Source organism: Caretta caretta, chromosome 1, assembly GCF_965140235.1.
Source record: "Caretta caretta isolate rCarCar2 chromosome 1, rCarCar1.hap1, whole genome shotgun sequence".
Taxonomy (NCBI): domain Eukaryota; kingdom Metazoa; phylum Chordata; order Testudines; family Cheloniidae; genus Caretta; species Caretta caretta.
Window position 1 is genome coordinate 188,499,388 of NC_134206.1, and position 25,330 is coordinate 188,524,717.

Here is a 25,330-nt window from a genome sequence, read left to right on the forward strand (position 1 = left end):
AAGGAGGATTCATAATCATAAAACAGTGAGCAGGACACCCACCCCAGAGTGCATAGGGCAGTACCTTCTACCTCACGGTCCTGAGTTCTACAAGCAAAAGTTCCTTTTCTGTGCCCCTCTCTGCTCCCTCACCATACCCCACTCACAGTGATTGTCCTTAGTCAGTGAGGACCCAGGGTTCAGAGGTGCATCTGTGTGAGTTCACCTCCCACCCAGGGAAGAAGGCACCTGCTTGCTCCACCATCTGAGCACTTGCTCTGGCTGGCCGCCCTGCCAGCCGCTCATTCCGCTCCCGCAGGCCGATTGCTCGCCACTCTTGCCTCTCTGCTGTGACCTCTGCAGGTCAGTCTCTTAGTGATGGTCAGCTTTTAGTGATTTTCAACTTTAGCAGGCTGGGCAGAAATGGGGTCCCATCACAAGTGGTTTCAGCTCTCATTTAAGCACTTAAAATAACAGAGGCTCCTAATGGAGACTATTTAGCTCTATCTTTGAAGAGTGGGGAGGAATAGGTTAAACCGGACTGGGGACCCTTAGGGAGAATCTACACCTCCTGGGACACCTGTCCCCTCCCCTCTTACTTTCATAGGGCTCTGGCATTCAAGCCCCTGGCTTAATGAGGTCCTTTCAGCTGCGGGTGACTTGCTCATTTGGGACAGGTTAAGCACAGTTCTGCTCCCCTTTATTCATACAACACTGATAACAGCATTTCACTATCCTTGCATTCAGTACTAAAGTGATTTGTAACCCAGCACCAGCCAGAGTTGATCACTTTGAGCAACACTGCTCTATCTGCTGGATATCTAAGCAGAGTTACATGTGTTCATGTAAATACAGTTTGCTTGCTGTTAGGGGAGAGTTCATTCAGACCCTGCTTACATTCTCAAGTTCCAGTAACCAACTCTGAAGTGTTTTCTTGCTGGCAGCATCAAACCAGGATCCTGGTTTCCAGAGATTTGCTTTTACCAGAAGCCCTTCATACAGCATGAGGAGCTGGCAGTGTTCATTTTTACTGGGACAGTAGCCTGATTCCATTTCTAAAACCAGTGAGGTGTTTTTACATGACTAGGTGGTTTGCTTTGCACTCAGCCCTCCCCACTTTATCAGTGCTTGGGACGAGCAGCCACAGCAAGATGAGGTTAAAAACAAAGAAACATGGACTTCACCAAATGGCAGAATAAAAAATCAGATTGACCACATCTGCATTAGCTGGAAATTCAGGTCATCTGTCCAAGACATAAGGGCATATCGAGCAGCAGTTGTCAGCAGCACCCACAATTTTTGCATTGCTAACCTCAAATTAATATTGAGAAAGAGCAACCTTACACAGAAAGCAGTAAAGAAAATCAACAGTATACAACTGAAAACAAAAGAGTACTGCAAGAAAGTCCAGTTTCAAATAAGGAACAGATTTGAGGCATTGCCAGAGGCAGAGGAAGGTGAAAGACAGAATGGACCTGGATAGGCAATGCTCAGAGACAGTGTGATTCAAACTGCAGTAGTCACAGTTGGGTGCATTGTCAGGACACCTTGGTGAAGTTTTGATAAGATGTAACAATGTCCTGTACATCAGCGGAGTAGAAGAAGAAGATGGAGAAATGAGAGAATAAGTTCGTATATTTCTGGAAAATAAAGATCAGTTTTTCACAAAAACCCCCCCCCCAAAAACAAAAATCATAGAGCAAGAATTGGATAAACCAAAAGACATGCTGTCTTATTGAGGAATGAAAAGTATTGAAAGGAAAACTGAATGCTATGATCAATAAAATATTGGAAAAGGCAAAGGAGGAGTATAAGAGAACAGACAAAGAAATGTAAGGAAAGATAAACGGAGATAGGCTGAAGACCTAGCAGTTGAAATCAAAACTGCTGCCATGGTAGGAAACCACAGAGCTGTTTACCAGATGATTAAAGCCCTGTATAGAGATTTCAAAATAGGACATGGATCAGTAAAAAGCAAAAATAGAAAAATGCTTACAACTGAGATAGAACAAAAAACCGATGGGCAGAGCATTTCTTAGAAGTCCTCAGCAGACCCCGTTCCACCTCAGCAACAGACTTTGATGGAACATGGGAATCTGATCAACTTGACATTAATATATGTCCAACAGAGATATCAGAAGTACAGGCTACAATCAAAAACCTGAAAAGAACCCCCAAAGTGGCTGTAACAAATAGCAAAAATGCTAAAAGTACTTGATACCACCATCCTAAGGAAATTGACAGAGCTGTTCAATGAAGTTTGAGGAAAAAAGACCACCTCCTGAGCATGAAATCATTGTCGGAATACCCAGAAAGAGTGATCTTATTGACTGTAACGACTGGAGAGGAGTTATATTACTCTCTGTTGCAGGGAAAGCATTCTGCAGCATGATACCACAAAGGATGAAAGAGGCAGTGGATGCAAAGCTTAGAGAAGAACAGGCTGGATTCAGGTCCAAGAGATATCGTGTAGATCAGATATTCGCACTAAAGGGTCATCATAGAAGAATGGATAGACTGGCAAGCTCCCATCTTCATTAATTTAATTGATTTTCAAAGAGTATTTGACAGTGTGCACTGACGTACATTGTGGAATTCTCTTTAGTCTGACAAAAGCCCAGCTAAAGTTGTCAACATCATCAAGGCCTCGTACAGAGATGCAAAGTGCTCTGTAAGAGTGAACAACCAGACAACAGTGTGGTTCAGTGTAGACACTGGTGTGAAACGGCTGCATTTCATCTTCACTGTTGTTTGGCATTGCCATAGACCGGATAATGAAGAAGTCTGTTAGCAACACAAATGGCAGGATAGATGGTAAATGGCTAGAAGATCTTGATTTTGCAGATGATATTGTGCTACTGAATGATATCCCTGAAGCCACGGGGGGCTCCGTGGGTGCTCAGGGTGGGTCAGGTCAGGGATTCTGCGGGTGGGCAGACTGGGGGGAGCCACGAGGAGCTGGGTAGGGAGCCTGCCAGCCCCGCCCCCAGCACCAGCGTGGGTCCTGGGCTGCTCGCCCCTTGAGCACATGTGGCATCCCCTGGACTGCCCACCCGCAGCATCCCTGGCTTGACACACCCCCCAAGCACCCGCAGTGCCCCCCACAATCACCCATGGCACCCCTAGGTTATCTCCACCCACCCCCAACATTTAGTCGGGGTATATAGTACAAGTCATGGACAGGTCATAGGCCGTGAATTTTTGTTTACTGCCTATGACATGTCCATGACTTTTACTAAAAATACCCATGACTAAAATGTAGCCTTATTCATAACCAACCAAGAGATCTGAGAAATCAGCAGGTTGTTTTTACCAGCATCAGAAGGAAACACTGGACATATTCAGTGTATGTATTCTGGGTGCCAGTACACAGACTCCCTCTGTAGCTGTCACATGGAAACCAATTGGTATGAGGAAGCGAGGATGCCCAAGAGAAATCTTAAGAACTCTTAGCAAGGAGGGCAAAAGAGTTGATGTCAACTCCATAGAGCAAATGGAAGCAGCAGTAAATGAGAGAGAGGAATGGAAGACACCGGTTTGCACTCCGTACACCAACACTGGTGTGAGAGAGATATTTTTAAAAATGGAACCGTACTTTGGGCCCCTTGTGTATATGCATGATGATAGATACTATCTTTAATTACATGATCACATGCTATTTTTTTCCCCACAGGACCCATGCCTCATTCAGTGCACAAGATGGACCTGCTCTGGAGATGGCTCAGGGTTGTGTAACGAAGAAGACTGTTGTCTGTAGTACCGTTGTCTTATTTGTTGCAGAAGCTGAAAGATGCGTGTTGAATGAGGCAGGGGACTGTAGGAAGAGAAAGGATGTTCTGATGGTTATGGCAGTTTGAATGTTCCCTGGAGAAATGGATTTTATCTCTGCATATGTAATATTGGGCAATTCACTTAAACCAGACTTTTCACAGATGGTCACTAATTTTGTATTCCTCATTTTCTCAGTGCCTTGCTTGAGACCCTGGGGTCTGTTAAGGCTAATTCCCTACTGTGGCACTTCGAGTACAGAAGGTGGGGGCCCTCAAGGAGTTTAACAATTAATACTGGCCACTCCAGGCTTATATTAAACTCCCAAGGTTACAGCTTTTCTCTGACCTTGGGTTGGTAGATGCTGTCACCACCCAAGTGCAAAACCCCTTTGAGAACCCAGGAGGGTGCACTTGGAAATTCCTTCCTGTGGGGTTCCCTCAAGCCCTTTCATCCCCACTCCGGAGAAGAGCTGAGGGGGAAAAAAAAAAGGAAATCAGCTGTTGCCACCAGCTAATTAAACAACAGGTGCACAAACCTCTTAAGACACAAAAATCCAATTTTGTTCTTAAAAAGGTAAATTTTATTAATAAAAAAAGAAGAAAATACATCTGGGAACTTAGGTTTTTGCTATATTAAAAAAAACCCTACAAGGATTAAGCATCAAGAATAGCTCTCTTGAGGTCCAGCTTAAAGGTTACAAGCAAAACAAAAGCACCTGGGGTTAGCACAGAGGAATCCACAAGTCGGAAAGAAATAAAAGGGATAAATGTCATAGCGTCTTCCTAGACATTTCCTGATCTACTTACATATCTGGGGGTTTAGATTAGTAGTTTCTAGGTATGATACTGATGATTTTTCATACCTGGCCCAAGCTTCTCACAGCGTAACTGCTCCCTGTCTGCCTCTCCCCGAGAACAACAACAGACAGACAAAAGGGGGGTCTTATTTCAATTTTAAAAAGTTCTAGCCTTCCCATTGGCTTTTTTGGCCAGGTGCCCACTCACTTCCTTTTACCTATGGATAGCAGTGAGACTTTTTAACCTTTTATAGGTAGAGCAATTAGAGAATAGCTACTAAGAGGGATTTTATAACTGCTGGCTGGGTGGGTGTCCATAAAAGGGAGCTACCCTCGCCCCCTTCATTTTCACAGGGTCTAATATGAACAAGTGCTGAGCACTCACATCTGCAGCTGAAGTCAATAGGACCTATAATTTGACCATTTTCAGTCTTAATAACGTTCTTTAAGCATAGTCTGTGTGTGTATAATTTCCTAGGCTTTTAAAAAAAGCAAACTGAAAAAAACCAGAAATTCCATCATGTGGTATCCTATTGACACCCACATGGTTCATCAGCAGGGTTGGAACCTTTAGATCAGGGGTTCTCAAACTGGGGGTGGGGGGGGTCGTGAGGTTTTTACACAGCGGGTCACGAGCTGTCAGCCGCCACCCCAAGCCCTGCTTTGCATCCAGCATTAATAATGGTGTTAAATATAGAAAAAAGTGTTTTTAATTTATAAGGGGGGGTCACACTCAGAGGCTTGCTGTGTGAAAGGGGTCACCAGTACAAAAGTTTGAGATCCACTGCTCTAGATCCACTGCACAGACGTTTGCCACTTGAGCTAATAGAATAACTGATAGCAGTAGCGTGTTGCTATCCTCTGTGTGGATCAGCAGTAGAAGAGAATGAGACCCCGGCTTTGCCAGTGGGTTTCACAGATATTTTCTGCAACAGAAAAATGGTGAGACTCGGGTATCTTGGTTTCCATTCTAGGCTGTGGAGGAGGAGTGTGTTCCAGTGGGGGACAGACTCTTCTGCTCATTTCCTCCAAGTGTGGCCACTTCTGCCCCATCCCTTCCAACCTGTCCCAGTCCCATCTCTTCCCCACCCCCAGCTCCTTGTCCTAGTCCCATTCTCCTCACCTAGCCAATCCCAGATTCTGTTCCTCAGGCTTCTCATTCTAGTCTCCTTGCCCAGCAAATCCTAGTCTCACTCCTTTGGACTCCTCATACCAATCTCCTCCTAGCTCCCACTCCCAGTCTTCTTGCCAGCCATTCCCAGTCCCCTGGCTCCTTGTCCACAGGCTCCTTTCCCAGCCAATCTCAGTCCCCCACACACCCTGATCTGTCTCTCTACTCCCTGCTTTCAAATGCCCCTTTCCCCCAAATCTCTCTTCCCAGAGTTATCCTCCAGTCTCAGTGTCCCTGCCTCCCCTGCCTCCTTGTCTGAGTCTCTTTTCCTAACTAGTCTCAGTTCTTCTCCCTTGGATCCTGGCTTCTTGTCAGATCTGTCTCCACACACGCTCCACCTCCTTTTCCTCATCCACTGATTCCCAGTTTCAGTCTCTTTGCCCTGCCAGTCTCAGTTTCCACAGCTCCTCATACAATTGCAGCCTCTCCACTCCCACTGGCTTCCAGCCCCTCCCCCTGTTTCCTCCACAGCTCCTACTCCTAGTTTCCCTCCCCACACTTGCCAGCCTCTGGTCCTAATCTACTCCCCCGACTTCTCCTCCAGCTCTCCAGGTTTGGCTTTTGTCCCCTCTCCATTTGACTCAAGTGGCCGCTTCCTCCATACTGTTTGAGTGTCAGCATGTGGGGTCATTGAGAGCACAGTAGAACAGGCCCCCTGCTCTCAGTTCAGGTGCTCAGCCCCACTCTGGCCTGGAGCTGCCTTTACAGGGTAAGTCCACTTCACCCTGTTGCCGGCACCCAGTGCCGAGAGGCTGAACAACAGCTTGAGTTGGTTCGTTACCCGGTGTGCTACACCCAATAATCACAACGGGGTGGAGAAGCAGAAAAGTTTATTTGAAGCTTCAAAAAGGTACAGGGAGATTTGAATCTCAAATCCTGTACCACAGAGCAGGAAGTTACACAGGCTTTTATACATCCTTTTTCCCAGCATACTTATCCAATAGCAAGCTGCTCCAAGTATCCATATAGCCAGCCAATCCAGTTCCCAGCTAGTTCCCTGATTCTCTGTATCATTTGTTAAACTATACATAAAGCTGCTTTATTCAGCATTGTTCTTCCATATCTCCCCTGTTTGGCCTTGCTTAGTTTCAGGCAGTCTGACTCTGCAACATACTGTTGCAGATTCTCAGCATAACTGCTGTGTGTGCCTCCAGGCGGGGGGGGCCAAGGACACTTGGGCCTAGCACGCAGAGCTGCTGCGAGTGCCTCCAGGCAGGAGGAGGGGGGCCAAGGACACCGGGGCCTAGTGCGAGGGGGCTTCATCGACACTCGTGGTCTTCCATCCCCTCGAGTTACCTAGTGGCCATGCCCCAGTGTTCCCAACAACCCTGTCTGGATGATGCTCAGTTACTCTGTGGGGATGGTGCACATGTAGTCTCCTCACACGTAAGAACTGTGAAGGGATGGGGGGCGCTCAGGGCACATGGAATCTTCCGGAAATTTAGCTGCTCAAAATCTAAGATGTCTCTGCTTAGCATGTGCAAACTGACATTTTTCAAAGTCTTATAATTTGGCCAAATTTGGGTAGATTTTTAAAGGAACGGCCAAAGACACATCCCTGACACAAAGGCCACCCCTTGCCATATTTCAAATTCTCCAAAGAAAGGGGGTACTGAAGCTTTTCATAGAAAAAAAATTAACATTGCAAAATAACATATTTTTCCTTAGCCTTGGAAATAATGTTGGCTAAAGTTCTCCACAAAAAAAAAAAAAATTCATTTTGAGGCAGAGACTCAATTTCAGCTGAAGTTTGGCTAAGTTATAGGACACACACAGGTACTTATAAGGGAAATGTTGGGCCACATTAATAATAGGTGGTGCTGCCAGCCTCACCTGTAATAGTATGTGTACACAAATCCATTCATTTATTGTGAGTTCTAATATGTTATTCAGGGTCCAGGTGCCAATAGGTTACATTTTTGAGTCAAATTTTGATTTTAGTTACCGTGGTGCAAATCTGGTGTAACATTCATGTAAATCTACTGGGTTAACTTGAAATCAGAATTTGTTCTTGTATATTTTAGATAATACGAACTCATTTATTGGCTGCAGATGATAAAAATGAGGCGTTAATGTGACATCAAGAGAAAACAGCAAAAAGTTCAGTGGAAGGGCTGTAGAGCAATTTCAGTTGCTTTTATCCTACTTACTAAAATGCTATTTTCTTTTGGGGACTGTTTTATACTTTGGGCCCAATCCAACAGCCCATTGAAATCAGTGGTAGTTTTGTTTGTGTAAGAAAGAAGTATGGGCTTCAAAATCAGGCCCTTTGTTGGCTGAACTGTAAGTACCACCTAACCGGGGCAAACAGCAGACATCTCAAAATATCTTCCATCTGTGTTGTGCTCTCACTGCATGGCTTTGGTTTGGCTCTCTCTGGTTTGAGAAGTCTGCTCCTGAAACCCAGAGCAGAAGTAGTTCAAAGTCATCAAGTTTTGATTAGGTGTACTGGTTATTATTGCTGTATTCAGAACCAGGAAAACACACACACATCTCTTCCTCTTAATTTTCTTTATGCAAAGGACTTCACGATGACCTTATACCTCAGACATTACTGGAAGGATGAGAGGCTTTCATTTCCTAGTACCAAAAACAGAAGCATGACCTTTGATGGAAGACTGATCAAAAAGATCTGGGTACCTGATGTATTTTTTGTCCATTCCAAAAGATCTTTCATCCATGATACAACTATGGAGAATATAATGCTCCGAGTGTACCCTGATGGCAATGTACTCTTCAGCCTAAGGTAAGGACAGTTATCCCCCCTATAACTATCAGCAGCAAAATGCTACAGGATTGCCTCCTGCCTGAGCAGAGCAAGCTCAGAAGTTGTCGAACTGAGAAATTATCTGAAATCCTTGTGGTTAAATATGGAGTTTTCAAAGTGGTTTATTTTTTTATCTGCCCAATATGTTGGGGTTGTCACAGGTTCTGTTGTGTATAAGGTGGCAGCTCAGGGCTGACGAAAAGTCACATTGGTCCTTTCCAAATAAGGAAATAAGGGACCTTAAACAACTCCTCAAGATTCAGAGATGTGGATCGGCATTAATCCCTGTTTTCACTAAGGTGACCCTAGGAACTGGTGACTACCTGTTTGTCAATACCTAAGACAAGCTCTGTGTCAGCTAACGTGATTTTCCAAGTATTTGAAATTCCTAGTTTACCACTATGAAAATAAATCCAGAATTGACATTACAGCTTATAAAATTTCCTTTCATTCCCCTGTTAAACATTTTCTGTAGTTTGTGTGGTGGGATGGTGGGAATGTTTACATCTTGTTCATTTTTTAAAAATTTATACGTAAAGACATCAGATATAAGAGATTGCTACTATTAAAAAACTACTACTGTTAATGAGAGAGACAAGGTGGGTGAGATAATATCTTTTACTGGACCAACTTCTGTTGGTGAAAGAGATCAGCTTTCGAGCTCCACAGAGCTCTTCAGACCTTTGAAAGCTTGTCCTTTTTACCAACAGAAGTTGGTCCAGTAAAAGATATTACTTCACCCACCTCGTGTGTCCCATATCCTGAGAGCAACACTGTATACTACCATGAATGTCAATGGCTATATTAATATTGCAGTACTTCTTGTGCATTTCTGTCCAGTGATTGTAATAAAGTCAGAAATTGCTAACAGAGAACAAAATTCTCCCCTTGGCTCTGCATTAATGATGTCAGCCCTGAAATCTTCTCTCCATGGTACATGCACAGCATTGCCACAATATCAATAGGAGTTCCACACAAACAGTCAGAGCAGATTATTGGAGTTGATATCAACTGTGCAGCACTTAAAATTGTTAAAGAAGCCCTAATTTCCCTACAAGAAATTGGTAATGTTTTAGACAATAGCTGCATCATTAAACTTCCCCTTATTATCTGCAATGTATCGTTTATTTTTTATTGAGGAGTCTTATGTACATTGTATGACTCGCAGAGATGATCTTAATGGATGAAATTTTCCCCAGCGCAGGGGCCTGTGAACTACATAAATCCCATTTAATCTGGACTTAAATAGTGCATAGGCCTTGTATTGGCCCTCTGCATAGAGATGAAATTTAATAGATTCCTACACCAGAAAGGACCATTGCAACTGTCTATCTAACCTCCCGTATAACATAGGCCACAGAGTAAATATAGGCCACAGAATAAATTTAGAGGCACAGCGATTATTACTTCCCCCGCTACCTGACACCAATAGTTCTGAGATCTCCCCAAGCATTTCAGTTATTTGTCTGGAGAGTAGTAGTCAAATATATGTATATGCATGCGTGCACACACAGACACACACACATAATGTTTAAACAGATTGCAAGATTTTTATGTCTGCCAATCACAAAGTCCGTTAGGAGACTGTCTGCTTTCAATTTAGTGCAGTATATTTCCTTGTGTGAAATCGATCAAAGGAAACATTCTTTGGTTTTGAAAAGCTTTATAATGATTAAGGTCATACAGTGTGTCTATAGTCTTTGCTATATTAATGCCTGTCTTCTTAAAGAATCATATGTTCATAAAAAGCATCTTTTGATATCACATCCTAGGTTAGGATGTAATCCAAATCCTTATTTGTGGAAAATGTGCATAGTCCACAGATTTATCTAAAACGTCCAGAATCTAGGATTTCATGTTTTTTAAAAAAAATTCTTGATAATCTTATCTTCATTCTATCAATCAGTCAATATACAGCTGCTGGTTTATTGAATCTTCTGCAGCTACATAGACTGAAACAACTGCACCCACAGAGGTACAAATTTTATACATTATTTTAAAGTGTCAACTTCAAAGCCTTATTTCAATCACATAAATTCCTACACTTGTAAACATCCATCCACAATGCAGTTACCAGCCATTAGTCATTGAAATTCAATTATAAGCACAGTAAAATTCAATTTGGGTTTGTCTCTGGAAGATCAAAGCAAAATGTCAAGCAGGCTGTGACAGCACAGGGAAATTTAGCAATAACTAGAACTATAAACAGTATTTATATATGAACTGCTGCCTCTAACCTTTTATTTAGGTTTATTGGCTAGAATGTCAGGGACACTGATCCTCCACACATTCATGGAAAAGCAGATGGAATGACAGAATTAACATCTTTGCTTGGATTTTCCTACATTTTTTAGAATGATTTTCAAACATTCATGCATAAAAAGTGTTAAGCACTTTTCTATGTGAAGTCCCCAGTGTGAGTGGGTGGAGCTTGAAAATCAGGGTTTATCTTTTTATGAAATTGTATTTTATAGCCTTTCTAGTTGTGAAATTACCCTCCAGAAGAATATCCTCTGCACTGATGGCTCCTTGGCTCTGGAGTCAGAAAGACTGGAAATAATAGCAGCCAGAATTCTGAACTTCCCCCTGTTGATCCTGTTAAAGTGTAAATTTTGAAGTATAACTATGAAGAATTCAAAAAGTGACAGCAAGCAACATTAACTTTCTATGGTCGAAAATGGGGAGCCAGCCAGTGGAGAGATTAAAAATTGGGGGTGAAACAGTAATAAGAAAATTCTATTTAAAAAAAAAAAGTCTCCCACTGGTTTGGATTTACCTTTAAATCAAAAAAGATATTTTAGAATACGTAATTCAAAATGGCAAAGATCAGAAAACTTTTGAAACCCCACAGTGACCCCAGGGTCCACAATAAGTTGTCTACAAAGTCACAAATTCCTCTTAGGAATAGTGAAAATTACCTTCAACAATTGTTTTCTGGTCCTTATTGTAGGATTACAGTTTCTTCCATGTGTTTTATGGATTTCAGCCGATTCCCTCTGGACACTCAGAACTGCTCTTTAGAACTGGAAAGTTGTAAGTTTGACTCAATCATGGTACCATATATATTCATTATATGTGTGTCCTTACCCACACTTCATTTTTGTCATAGTAGTTCCCCCTTGCTAGATGCCTTTCTACTTTGGAAGACATGTGACCTCAGCCTTTCAGTCTACACATACAGAAGACTGGCCTTTCTGGGGACTTTTGGGAGTAACCCCCCCCCCACACACACACACACAGAATACTGAACATTTTTGGAAAACAATAAAGGTAAAGATGTTCCTTCCTACTTCTTAGGCATGGAGAATAGTACATTGAAAGATGGAGTCATTTTTCCTTCAGCATAATTCATTTTTAAAAGTGATCTGCAAGTATCTGTGAATAACAACAGAATACAAAGGCTTCTAGATCTTGTTCTCCTGGTGATTAGTAAAAACCATACAAACTGCAGTCTCCATGGAACAAGCACCCAGTGTTATGCCTGATAATGGTAGCCAGACATTAGAGCTGATTTAGGCCTGAACTGGCTCACGAACATGGGTACCAACCTCAGGGCAGACTATGAAGAAGCAGAGCACAAACCCCAAATTGGCATTCTGTAATTAGAGTTCACCAACCAAGTATCAAGTGTGAACTCCTTAAGCTCTGTAACAACCTTAACATGGAGTCACAGACAGTCCCCTGGGACATTTTGGTTTTGCCAGCCAGGCATGCCTGCCTTTGTGATAGATGGTCCCTTACACTAAAAATCACAATAATATTCAGGTTATTCCCAGTTCCAAAGGAGCAGTCACTTACCCCAGGTCAGTTGTACCTTAGATCTCTCAAAAAGACAACTCTTGTAGCTAATCCTGTAATAAACTAACTAAAGGTGTATTAACTAGGAACAAGAAATCGGAGAGTTATTTACAAGGTTAAAGAAGGCAAACACACACACAAATGAGTTACAGTCTTAGGTTCCGAAAGCTAATAGTAGCTGCTATATATACAAGCTCAGTATGTCCTTTAGGGCTAACCCAAACTAAACCTCTTGGGAATCTTTTGCTTATACTTAGGAGTATTGCTCTCTCTGAATTCTAAGCAGCATAATGATGATAATTTCTTCTTAACAGGGATTTTTATTCCCTTCCCCCAGCATTCAAGCCGTGATGGGACAAGGGCTTGTGCACGTACCCTCTTCATGGTTGTCAGAGAAGCAATCACCCCTGATGTTCCACAATGGTGTGTCTGGTGTCTATAGGCCTTCTTTTGTTGGGGAGGAGATGACACCTCTTGTGGTAAACTAGTATTTCCCATGTGGTAATGCTTCTCTCCTGACTGTGGGGGTTTACAGGCTTAGGTCTGGTCTACATTACAAACCTATATCGGTATAACTACGTCACTTCGGGGTGTGAAGAATCCACACTCCTGAGGAGCAGTTATACCAACCTAACCCCCTATGTAGACAGCACTATATCTTGGGGGAGTGGATTAACTATGCCGATGAGAGCGCATCTCTTCATTAAAGCTCTACAGCGGCACATCCTTTTAAGTGTAGACCTGGTCTTTGCAAACATTTTTATAGTTACAGAACAAACACATAAATATTACCCTGTAACATGGGATACAGATATTATAAGTAAGAGTAATACATACAGCCTCCTACCAGCATTTCATAAAGTCTAAACACATTCTTTTAACTCTAATATCTGTTTTAACAATACTAACTGGTTCCCGGCTATGAATTTGTCAGAGTTCAGCAAGGCCCAGGGGTCTTGGAAGGAGCTGGCACCTAGTCTACCAGCATTGCATCTACTCATGCTGAAATCAATGGCAAACCTCCCATTGATTTCAGTGGGTGTAGGAGCAGGCCCTTAGAGTTCAATCCAGCAGCTGCTAAACATGTTGAATTACCTTAACTTCAATGGGAGTTCTGTACATGGAGTGGTTATGGGATCAATCCCTTAAGCAGCAATTAGCAGAGGTTTCCCCCATCCCAAGTGTGGGCTCACTTTGTGCATCTTGTACATTTCCATAGCCAAGATTCAAATCCAAACCACTGCTGGGAGAATTGCTGCAAAGATTTTACTACAGATAAGCCTCAAAAGTTCAAGTAATTACCAAAACGTATCAGAACTCCTTTGGTTATCAAAAGAAAGCCACTCTCGTGAGACTTTTGCTTGCTCCTGGTTCCAGCTAGGTTGGAAATACCCTGGGCCAAATCCTGAAGTCCTTGCTCAGTCAAAAAACTTGTTGACTTTGATGAGAATTTTACCTGAGTAAGGATCAAGGCAAAATTGAGTAATGACTTCAGAATTTGGCCTCTTGTGACATTGTGAAACTTCTGCTTTACGGACTAGTCTGAAGAAAGAGAGGGCAAAGGCACACACAAATGAGAGAATGTAGGAATCAATTGACTGAACTTTTTCAAGCCTCAAAAAATTGTTTGTTTTGCCACTGTCAAATAGTTTATATTTTACAGGGACAATTTTTATCTCACCTAGCCTTGTTTGCCCACCGCTAACCAAGGACCCTGTGGTCTGTAGGAAGCTGTAGAGCTGGGGGGAGAAGGGGAATTCCATTTTGCAGAGAATTTCAATATTGAAAAATAGGGTTTCATTCCGATTTGGATTGAAAAGCAAAAATTTCAAAATTCTCTGTGAAAGGGAAGTCCCAGCTCTGGGGCAGTTTGCTGGCCGGGCTGCCCCAGAGCTGCAGATCCTGGAAGCTGTAGGGTCCCAGTGCTGTTGAGGAGCCAGGTAGGTGAGCTGGAAGGAAAGGCAGGATTCCATCATGACTCTGGCTGGGTCCCATCAGAACTTTGTCAAAATTGAATAATCCCTTTGAAACATGTAGGTATCGATGAATCGGCAAATTCCGACACAAGAATGTTTCATTGAAATTTTTCCAACCAGAGTGAGTTAAGGTGCTGTCTCCGATGAATCAAGTGGAAGCCTCAGCCTACTAGAATTGGTAATTTAGCTTTTATTTTTTCTTAGATGCTTATAATGAAGATGATCTAATGCTGTACTGGAAACACGGGAATGAGTCACTGAGCACGGATGAGCACATCTCCCTTTCCCAGTTCTTCATTGAAGAGTTCAGTGCTTCTAGTGGACTAGCTTTCTACAGCAGTACTGGTATATTATGCTTGTTGACATTAGAAAATAAACACCTAGCTTAACCGTACAGCATATACTTTACATTTTATTTTACTATTAATAGATAATGATGAGCATTATCATTTCCACTACGAAAACCTAGAATTATAAACAGACTCATCTATTTGCTTACAATGGATCTGTCGGCACTCTGGCTCCCAGTTTTTTGGATTACGTTACCTGTGTAACACACTGTCTATATAACACTGAGGGGCCACATAGTATCTAAAATAGAGCCTGTAGAAAGGGGGCATGTAGAGCAGTAGCCATGTTGCCAGCTCTTGCACTATTTGGTACTTTTCTTAAGGCTCCTGGAGCCAGGTGATCACGGGAGGATCTCAGCTTTCTTTCGTCTTTTTTTTTTTTTTAAAGTAAGTTTCTAGCCTTCTTGGTTGCAGAGAAAAAGCTTGAAAATACGAACCCTGAAGGCTCAAAACCTAGCAGGCACATAAAAAGAACCCCAAATCTATTCTTTTTCCAAAATCTTATGGCTCTATGCGCCTGGGTAATGAATTTTGAATGCTAGCTATGAAATGTTGCGAAAACAATCCAGTAATCATGATGCCTCCACAGCACAGCTGACCTCAAGGAACAGATGTTCAGAGCACTAACAACTATTCTAACTCAGCATTAATTGCTCACTAAATTTTCCATGTTTATACAAAAAGTTTCAGAGGAAAATCGCTCTGTCATAAAAATATTTATGGAGACCCCAGTGCAACCTTGTTTCAATATAAATATCTGCCCCAAAAATATGGGTCTTAATTTCCTCTTGTGGTTCTGGCTCTATTCTTAACCTGAAAAGAGTCCAGGACCCTTTGAGAGTATTATGGTCATGAATTCATGCACGGCTGTTTTTTATCTTCTGTATATTGTGCATGTGATCCTAAATACTGAAACACTTCTGTACCTAAATACAATCACAGTACTTCAAAAAACTGGTTAAAATAATATGCATGGTGTGTATGCTGTAGTATCTACTGTGAATCAGTTCATTTCAGTGAGTATGTTGTTCCTCAATTATCAAAGCTTATTAATGGAGTAGAAGTGATTTCATGTAGTATGGTGATGTGCATAAAGCTTAATAAAACACTTTAAGACATGCAGGAAAGCTGCAAATAGATTTATTTACAGGAAAGTTTTTTTTCCACCTTTCGATGACATTCATTTAAAACTGCAATGTTTGCACTTTAATATCTACTATTAAATTCAGCAATATTTTTAACTAGTATTGAGGTTGTGATGCCATCCAGCTAAACTTGGAAAAATTCAGTTTGCACTGACACTTCATCCTTAGCTCTGGCTCTTATGAAAAAGTGACATAAAACCGTATAAGCTAAAGGTAGAATTCCAGACTTAAAGAGCATCTCTAACCTGAAAAGTGTCCATCTGCATGTCAGTGTGGAGCTCCTTGTTTGTTACGCCTCACTGATATCCTCGTCATTGTGCTCATTTTACTAGGAGAAAGATTGAGTGTTTCTTCCCTAACTGCTGGCACCACACAGTGAGGCTGGGCTCTGAAAGTCAAGCTGGGTCATTTCATCTTATTCCTCTTCATCATTTAATAAAAGTTCTGCAGGACAAATGAGGCCCTCAGTGGCACCTGTGTAACTTCATTGCCTTTAGATCAGGCCATCAGTGATACCTATGCAAACCCCTGGTCTGCAGTGAGTTTGCAAAGGTTTAACTGATTGGAACTTAATATTAACTTAGTATTTATGATGTGCCGGCTCTGCAGGGCAAAATGATTAAAAGCAGGAAAGGTGTATTTTTGTCACTGAAATCAATGAGATATGACTGAATACACACAAGGAGCAAATCTGTTGAGTAAAATGGTGCCGTTTTCATGTAGTCACTTGTCAGAATACAACTGCACGTTTGCTTTGATTTGCCTGGAACTTACTCTAGGATGCTGTATTTTCTTTCTTCCTTTCCTTTCCTTTCTCATGGAAGATGGTTATTAAATGCAGAACAGCTCCTCTTAAGCTAATAACATTACTGAGTAAGTGCAGGGGGACACAAATGGTGGTGTGACTCTGATAGGAACCCTCCTGGCAGGAGGGCCCAGGGGACTGCAGAACAGAGACAGAAGCTGTTCCTATAGGGTACATATACACTGCAGTGGGGTGTGAGCCTCTCAGCCTGGGTAGACAGATTTGCATTAGCAGGGCTCAAGCTAGCATGCTAAAAATAGCTGTGTGGAAGTTGCAGCTCAGGCTGCCACTCAGGCTCTCAAGCCTAGCAGGTCAGTTGGGATTGAGAATTCGAACTGCAGCATCCACACTATTTTTAGTACACTAGCTTCTGCCCTGCTAGTGTGAGTCTGTCCATCTGGGCTTGGAGGCTGGATCCTGGATCCCACCTCCAGTGTAGACATACCCCTGGACATCTCCTCCCTACACAGGTCTGGGTTGCCCTTTCCTGTAGATAGATACCTGTCATCCACAGGTTTGGAAGTCCTCATCCCTTCCTCACTTCACCATTCTCTAAATTCTCCCCATTTCAGGAACATTTTGCAAGGAACTCCATGAAATAAAGCTCTCAGAATTCTCCTGCCTCTCTTTCCCCTCCCTAGAGATTCCACAAAGGAGGAACCAGTTTGGACCACAGTTCTGAAGAAATTATTTTTTTTTAAATAAAAATTCTATCCCAGGCTGAAACCGTGTAGGCTATGTTTAATTTTAGATTGGATTGTTATTATCAGGTAATAAATTTCTAAAAAAGCTCTTTAAACTGGCACGAGTGTTCTACTACAATCTAATTCATGCCTATATTCTCACTGCAAAGGCAGGTTCTGGCTTTCCAGCCATTTCTGTCTTCTTTTAACCTCACTCTGTACTCTAAATTCACTGTTGTTCCTAGTGTTGTTGTAACTGTGTTGGTCCCAGGATACTAGAGAGACAAAATGGGTGAAATAACATCTTTTATTGGACCAACTTGCGTTGGTCAAAGAGACAAGCTCTCGAGTTTACACAGAGCTCTTCTTCGAGTCTAGGAAAGATACTTCGAGTATCACAGCTAAATACAAGGTGAGACAGACTGTTTAGCATAAGGAGTTAATGTGTTGTAAGAGACCATTCCAGGTGAAGTGGGAAATTAACACCTCTGCAGTCATAGAAAAAAGGAGAACCTGCTTCAATATGGAAAAAAAACCGCACACTACTAGTTGTCACCTATCACCCTGCAATGGAACCCATATGGGTTTAAACAATTACGTATGGGGATCCCATCCTGAAAAAAATCTTTCCTGAACCCCCACTTCTGGCCTTCAAACATCCCCCCAACCTCCCTAAGCTCATCATCAGAACCAAGCTCCCCACAGACCAGGACCCTACAGACCAGGACCAACTCAAAGCAGCACCGGACCCTCCGATAACAAAAGATGCAAAACCTGCAGACATATCGCCTCTGCTAAGATGACCCGCACCCCCCACGACACACCCTTCAAGATCCATGGTCCTACCCATGCCTATCACAACATTTGGGGTACCTCAACCAGTGCACTAAATGCTCCCATAACAGGAATGCGGGTGAAATGAGATAATTGGTATGCTCTTGAATGAGCTCACACAGAAAAATGATAGAAGACAAAAACGCCATGTCACCCGTGGGCAAATACTTTTCACAAAACAATCACTCCTTGTCCGACCTATCAGTTCTCATCCTCAAAGGAAATCTGCACAACACCTGTAAAAGATGAGCCTGGGGGCTAACATTCAGAACTTTGTTAGACATTAAATATCACAGACTTAATAAAGACACTGGATTTATGGCTTATTACAACAATCCCCATTAACCCTCCTTTGTCTATGACTAAACAGAAGATGGTCCAATAAAAGATATTACCTCACCCACCATGTCTTTCTAAACTCCGGACCATCCAGTGCTGCAGAATGTCACCCTGGTAATTCAGTTGGTGGCACTCTTCTCTCTGAAATCAGTTCTAAACTAGCATCCATGCCTGGTGCTAGAAAAGGAACCATACTGTTGTAACATAAAACGACTCTGAGCATTTGCATGACCTCATGACACTTTTCATGGGATCAGGGATGTCAGTCTCACTGTCCTGGCCAAATTCCATTTTGGATACTTATATGCTGCCTCCCCTGTATTCTCCCAGAAGTTTCAGTTTAATTTTTTTTTCATTTTCTGTCCTCAACTGTAAAGTAGTATTTTTCTGCATCTTTAAACAGCTGTGCTGTTTCACTCCAGACATAGCTCCATTTCAGTGGTGGGTAGATAACAGTTTGTAAAGCACTTTGAGATAAAAAGAAAAGGAGTACTTGTGGCACCTTAGAGACTAACCAATTTATTTGAGCATGAGCTTTCGTGAGCTACAGCTCACTTCATCAGATGTTTACCGTGGAAACTGCAGCAGACTTTATATACACACAGAGAATATGAAACAATACCTCCTCCCACCCCACTGTCCTGCTGGTAATAGCTTATCTAAAGTGATCAACAGGTGGGCCATTTCCAGCACAAATCCAGGAAATGGCCCACCTGTTGATCACTTTAGATAAGCTATTACCAGCAGGACAGTGGGGTGGGAGGAGGTATTGTTTCATATTCTCTGTGTGTATATAAAGTCTGCTGCAGTTTCCACGGTAAACATCTGATGAAGTGAGCTGTAGCTCACGAAAGCTCATGCTCAAATAAATTGGTTAGTCTCTAAGGTGCCACAAGTACTCCTTTTCTTTTTGCGAATACAGACTAACACGGCTGTTCCTCTGAAATTTGAGATAAAAGTCACTATATAAAATGAAGGCATGATTACTATTTATTTAATTATTATTCCTTAGACTACAAATATAATGTAAGGGCAAGCATAGTGGAAAGCAGAGGTTGGTCAGAAGAGTGCTTATATTTATGAAAACATTGATCTCTTTTTTTCTGTGCTCTCTTTCTTTCAACAGGTTGGTACAACCGCCTTTTTATAAACTTCGCCCTAAGAAGGCATATTTTCTTTTTTGTGTTACAATCCTATTTCCCAGCTATGCTGATGGTGATGCTGTCCTGGGTTTCATTTTGGATTGACAGAAGAGCTGTTCCTGCCAGGGTATCACTGGGTAAACCTTTTTGCGATCTAGTCTTGGAGAGGGATAGGCAGGAAAGGGAAGAGGGCTTTTGGTAGTTTAACTGGGTTCTGATTGCAGTGTATATGTGGCCACGTATTAGATGGGTGCCTGAGTGACAGCATCATTGTCATCCTCACATATCCATTCCCGTTATACATCCTCTGCCTTTGGAAAGGGGGCATTTTGCACTCCACAAATCAGTTTTATTGTACTACAGAATGCACGAGGGGACACTAGAGGGAGAGGCATTGTGTGTGGTTCCCCTCATGGAATTTCATTTAAACTCGGCTGTCACAAAGAATAGATTTGCCCCCCTGTGGAAGAAGCAGGCAGTCTGGCCCCCCAAGTCCTGTGAATGTGGGGGGGAGGGGATTCAGGAGGCACAGGGCTGTCCATGTGGTGGCCTTGTACCTCTGCACTAGCTCAGGGGCCCATTGACCTTTCACCGCACCTTCTGGCTCCCTAGCAGTGTGCCTGAAATGCAGCTGTCCTTCCAGGACTTATCCCTCTGACAGATGCCCATGGAAAGCCATTCGCCTCCTCACCCCGCATGGTGATATTCTGTAATGCAGGAGGAGCAGGGAGTGCTGAGGAAAAGCTAATGTGGACTTGGGCTACATTAACTTTTGAGTGGAATTACCTCCGCTTGCTTGGAGTGGAGGAGAGGAAAATATGCATGCCACCCTTAACCCACCTCCAACACTAGTATGGATCCTCAAACCCCTGCAGAATTCTCAGTGGGTTCCTGGGCAGCTGGCAGTGCCCCAGAGGCTGCTGACATCATACTCCCCCTACAGGAGATGGAGTTCTGTACACAAAGAGGAGTCCCTGTGTGTGGACTCTAGGGAAGGGATGATTTCCCTCCACACACAAAGTGAGCAGTTTCTCAGCCATGTTGTAAGTGCTATAGAATGGTGCTGTGAGGCAGTTTAATATTTTGATGGATACTGTCATTTAGAGCTGGGGTATGTTGCATTTCTAAATGTTATGTTGTATTAAAATGCACTGGGTAAAATTTTAAAAAGTGCCCAAGTTACTTATGAACCTAAGTCTCATTGTCAAAAGTTGACGTAGGCACTTAAGTCTTGATTTTCAAAGGTATTTAGGCATCTAAAGATTCAGATATGTACCTAACCTGTTTTGGTGGTTTTGACAATCCCACTAGGTGCCTAACTCCCTACTAGAAATCAATGGGAGTTAGGGCTAAAAGGTATTTAGGTGCCTAACAATGCAGGTAGTCACATCGGCACCTTGGTGCCTAAGTCACTTTTGAATATAGGACTTAGGCTCTTGTGTCACTTAAGTGCTTTTGAAAATTTTGCGTTTGGTGCCTTAACACTTTGCTCAGTAAAGGCCTGACTTATGCATCCTTCTGGATTCAACACTCACAGGATTGGGTGTATAAGAAACTAACTAGTCATTTTTTATAACTTGATAATTTTCTCCAGCGATTGATCACTTGAGATCATTTCAGAACTCTGTCTGGCTTGGCCTTGGAATTAATACATTTTTTTCCAAGATTAACATCTCTTTGAGAATCTGGTGGAGACATATTGCTCTATCAAATGTACTTGTAATGCTTCTGAGTCCCATTGCTATAGGTTTAAGAATTAATGGTGGAGTTCCCATTATTTAGTCTTACCATCAGAGCATCTTTGATCTCAGAAGCTGATTGTTTTGTCATACTTCTCAGACAAGGGAAAACCTTGAGAGCTCTAGTGTAAAATAACATCATCAACTGGAGTTTGAGATCTGCTAAAGTAAATGTTTTTCTGTAGCCATATTGATCTGTGAGGAAAAAGGAGACCTGTAAAGGATGCGATTCCTTTTTATTGGAACAATCAATAATTTATAATACATTAGAAGATAAGATATAAATTATTTGTTGGTCTAAGAAAAGTTGTTAGGAGATATCCTGTCTACTGGTATAAATGAAACACTCCTGTTTCTCTTTATCTATGGGGAAACTATCATGCATTATTCTGAATAAATTAAAAATTCTTGAATTTCAAAAGATCATCTAAAAATGTTGATAAGACTGTGCTCTACTGAAGTTAGCAAGTTACCAGTTTTATTTCCTTAAATTATATGTGAATTCCTATAGATTCTGAGAAGAATTTGTGTGCACTCCAACAGCATAGCTTAGATAACTTCCAGTCAGGTTTAACAGGTTTGGAAACCTGATTGTTTTAAAAAGCTGTAGTCCTATATATGCAATGCATATTGGTTTCCCTAACGTGTATATATTTTTAATACATAGGTTTCCTCTTACATAGTACATTTGGAACTCCAGTGTTCAACTGAGTAATTGTAGATGAGCGAGGGGAAGATAAAGTCATTGTAGATTTCAGTAGAGTAAAACCAGCATAAAACTGGAGTAAGACCATGAATTAGGCCTCCTGCATTGAGTAGAGCTGCTAGGAACATTTCTGTCAAAATGAAATTTAGATGGGAACATTTGGCAAAACTCCCATACAATGTGTTCCACATTCTCATCTGTCATGAATCTGATCAGAATTGTATTTAATTAATTTTTGATGAAAAATAGCTAATTTTTGATAATGTCTTGTTCCACACTCTGAACTTCCATGATATTGGTCACTGTTTTGATTCATATAAATCAAAGACATATCTTCACTTGAATACTGTATTCAGTATTTGTAATCAGCTGAGCACTCACAAGTATTATTGATTGAATTGGGAGTTGTAGGCACTCAGCACCCACCAGTATTAGGGCCTTACAGTGGATAAAAAGAAATACTTTTTTATACACACATAATCACCATCTGGAGCCCACTGCTACAGAACATTATTGAGGCAAAATAGCTAAGCAAATTCAGCACAACATGAGATAGTTATATGAATAAGGGGCCAGAGCATCGGTTCATCTACCAAGGATGGATCGTAATCCACAGGTACCTTGGCTACATCCCATCCCCAGCCAGACTCTCCCACCTTTGGGGCTGCAATAATTGGCTTCTAATCCCCTAGTTGAGAAGGGATTGCAAGTGGCTTGCACTGGTGAAGGTTGACTTTCTGACACCAATGGCCTTGTGCCCTGAGTTATGCCTGTGTAAACCAGCTGATTTTGTCCCAGTGTTATGGCAATAATTAAAAAAATAAGGTTCAGTTGTTTTGTTTTTAAAGCATCTACAGTTCATAGATTCATAGAATTTGAGACCAGAAGGGACCATTTAATGATCATTTAGTCTGATTTCCTGCATAACACAGGCCATAGAATTTCACCCAACAATAGCATCAAACATATAACCTCTGTTTTGAGTTAAAACATATCTTTTACAAATATATCCAGTCTTGATTTACCCAGCTAGGATAAAAAAAAGTCCTTGCCCTTCAGACCATATCCTCATCAGCAACAGAGGTCAGGAAGAAATCTCCCCCCTCCCAACCCGTTGTGGGATATCACATAGTGGCATCTGTTAGACTTCCCTCTGAAGCACCTGGTACTGAGCAGTATTGGAAAGAAGATATCAATCTGTGAAGGTCAGTTGGTCTTTCTGATATGGCAATTCCTATGTAGTCAGCCCCCATCTCTTTTATGTCATTTCCACTGTGGCCATTGCAGTACCCAAAATAAAGAGAGGTGGAACTCGGTATTTAACATCTAGAGAATCACTTCACCAGATAGAGTTGCAGAGATGTAGCTTAGATCACAAGGTTCTGTTGTGTTATTTTTTCCTTTGAGTCCATGTGTGACAATGATGTGCCATCACAACACTTCATAGTGTATTGCTGCTACATGACATAATGTCATTGTCCAACACAATGAATCTCTTGGTTCTCTTCTCAGTTGCTAGAATTGAGTGGGGGGATCCCTTTTCCCACCTGCTTGTCAAAGAGCTGCCATAGTAATCTAAAAAATACCTTCCTAATTTATAAAGCAAATTCTTGGGGAAATTGTTTGGGCTTGATTGTGGTTTTTCAGGCACTGGCTGAAAGAGAACAGGAAAGCATATTGCTCCAGTAGTAGCTCCTAGAGGCATAATTCCTGAGGTAGACACAACAGACCTGATTTTCCCCTCACTTATGCTAGTTTTACACTGATGTAGTTCCGCTGATTTCAGTTGATTTAGTCTGGATGTACGCTGGTGTCAATGAGAAATGAATTAGGCCCAGCACACACAGCAGTGGCATCTTCTGTAACTTTTAACAGGATGCATTGGACACTTTGTCCATGGCACCAGCCTAGGTGTGCTGACCACAGCCCTGTCTTCACTCCAGTTCTTACTCATTTTCTAGTGCGGCTGTTGGTATTTCGTTCTCCTGGACCTCACATCATGGAATCACAAGGAGCATCCTCTGTGTTCACGCTCATGAAGAGCTAGGACTAGGTACATTGTAGCCCTTTATGTGATCATCAGATTTCCCATAGAATGAACACAGAGGTGACCTAATGAGTCTGGTGGTGTATTTGGTAGGTCCTGTAAAATGGCCCTTCATGGTACACTCCATATTTCATAGCCTGTACAAAGAGTTGAAAGAGGGATCTACTGGTTGCACCCACAAAGCTTTGCTGATCAAGCAGTTGGTGGCCAGTTAAATAAAAACAATTGGATCTTGTTTTGTGTTAATCGCGTCTTTCTTTGGCAGGCATAACTACTGTGCTGACCATGTCAACCATAATCACAGGAGTAAGTGCCTCAATGCCTCAGGTGTCTTACATAAAAGCTGTGGATGTATACTTATGGATCAGTTTTCTTTTTGTCTTCCTGTCTGTCATCGAATACGCAGCTGTGAATTATCTCACCACAGCAGAAGAGAGAAAACAACTCAAAAAAAGAGGGAAGGTACAAACTTGTGTATTTTGTTGTCAGACAGCCTCATGGAAGCCACAAAGTAATCTGAATACAGCAACATGCCATTGCATTCTGTGACGGGTGTGCTGTGACTGTGTTTGTCTCTGCTCGGTGACTAATTGATTATCCACTCTTTCCTCCTCTTGGCTGATGGGAGGGAAGGTACCTCCCCTCTCTTGAATCCTGAGTAGGTCTAGTCTCCCCTGTTCTTCTGGTGGGAGAAGATAAGAGGACTCCATACCTTTATTTCTCTCCTGGGGAGGTGGGAGTGAGAGTCTGTTACTCTGTCCATACTTTTTCTGCCTCTTCTGGTCATTGAGAGGGAAGGTCTCCATCAACTCTTTCTCCCCTGGTAAATTCCTGGTAGTTGAGGGCCCCTATCGTTCTTCATTCTGGGATCCTGAGTGGGATGGGATCTCCCCACATCCTTATGACCAACAGGGTCTCCACACTCCTGCTTCCTGAAGAGGAAGGGCCATTTCTCCTTTCTCCCTTCCCCCAATTTCTTTTAGTTATCTTTGATTGGAGAGAGAGGTCACATGGCATGGTTCTGTTTCCTGATGGGATGAGTGACTGTTGTTTTTAGAATCAGATTTCTAATGCGAATAATCCCATTTACAAGTTAAAAAATTTGCTTTCCATTAATCTTTCTAATATTCACTTAAAATTCCTTTTCCCATAAACATTCCCACCTGTAAACTCATTCAGTAGATAATCTGGGGAGGAGAACACATAAAGGGGGCTCATATAGCTCCAGTGAAGTCACTGTTTTATTCAAGAGAATATTCATAGAAAATGTAATGAGGTGTTC

The 25,330-nt window shown here is 42.1% G+C and overlaps 1 protein-coding gene across 4 annotated transcripts in view; it reads left to right on the forward strand.

Moving 5' to 3' along the window:
• The window catches only part of GABRR3 (gamma-aminobutyric acid type A receptor subunit rho3), a 99,590-nt gene that overhangs the window by 70,116 nt on the left and 4,144 nt on the right, over positions 1–25,330 (forward strand). For all 4 annotated transcript variants that reach the window (XM_048869771.2, XM_048869789.2, XM_048869799.2 and 1 more), the window contains 5 exons: positions 8,240–8,463; positions 11,435–11,517; positions 14,463–14,603; positions 19,541–19,693; positions 24,314–24,510. In XM_048869771.2, the coding sequence (XP_048725728.1) occupies positions 8,240–8,463; positions 11,435–11,517; positions 14,463–14,603; positions 19,541–19,693; positions 24,314–24,510 (798 nt within the window). The remainder of the gene's footprint in view (positions 1–8,239; positions 8,464–11,434; positions 11,518–14,462; positions 14,604–19,540; positions 19,694–24,313; positions 24,511–25,330) is intronic.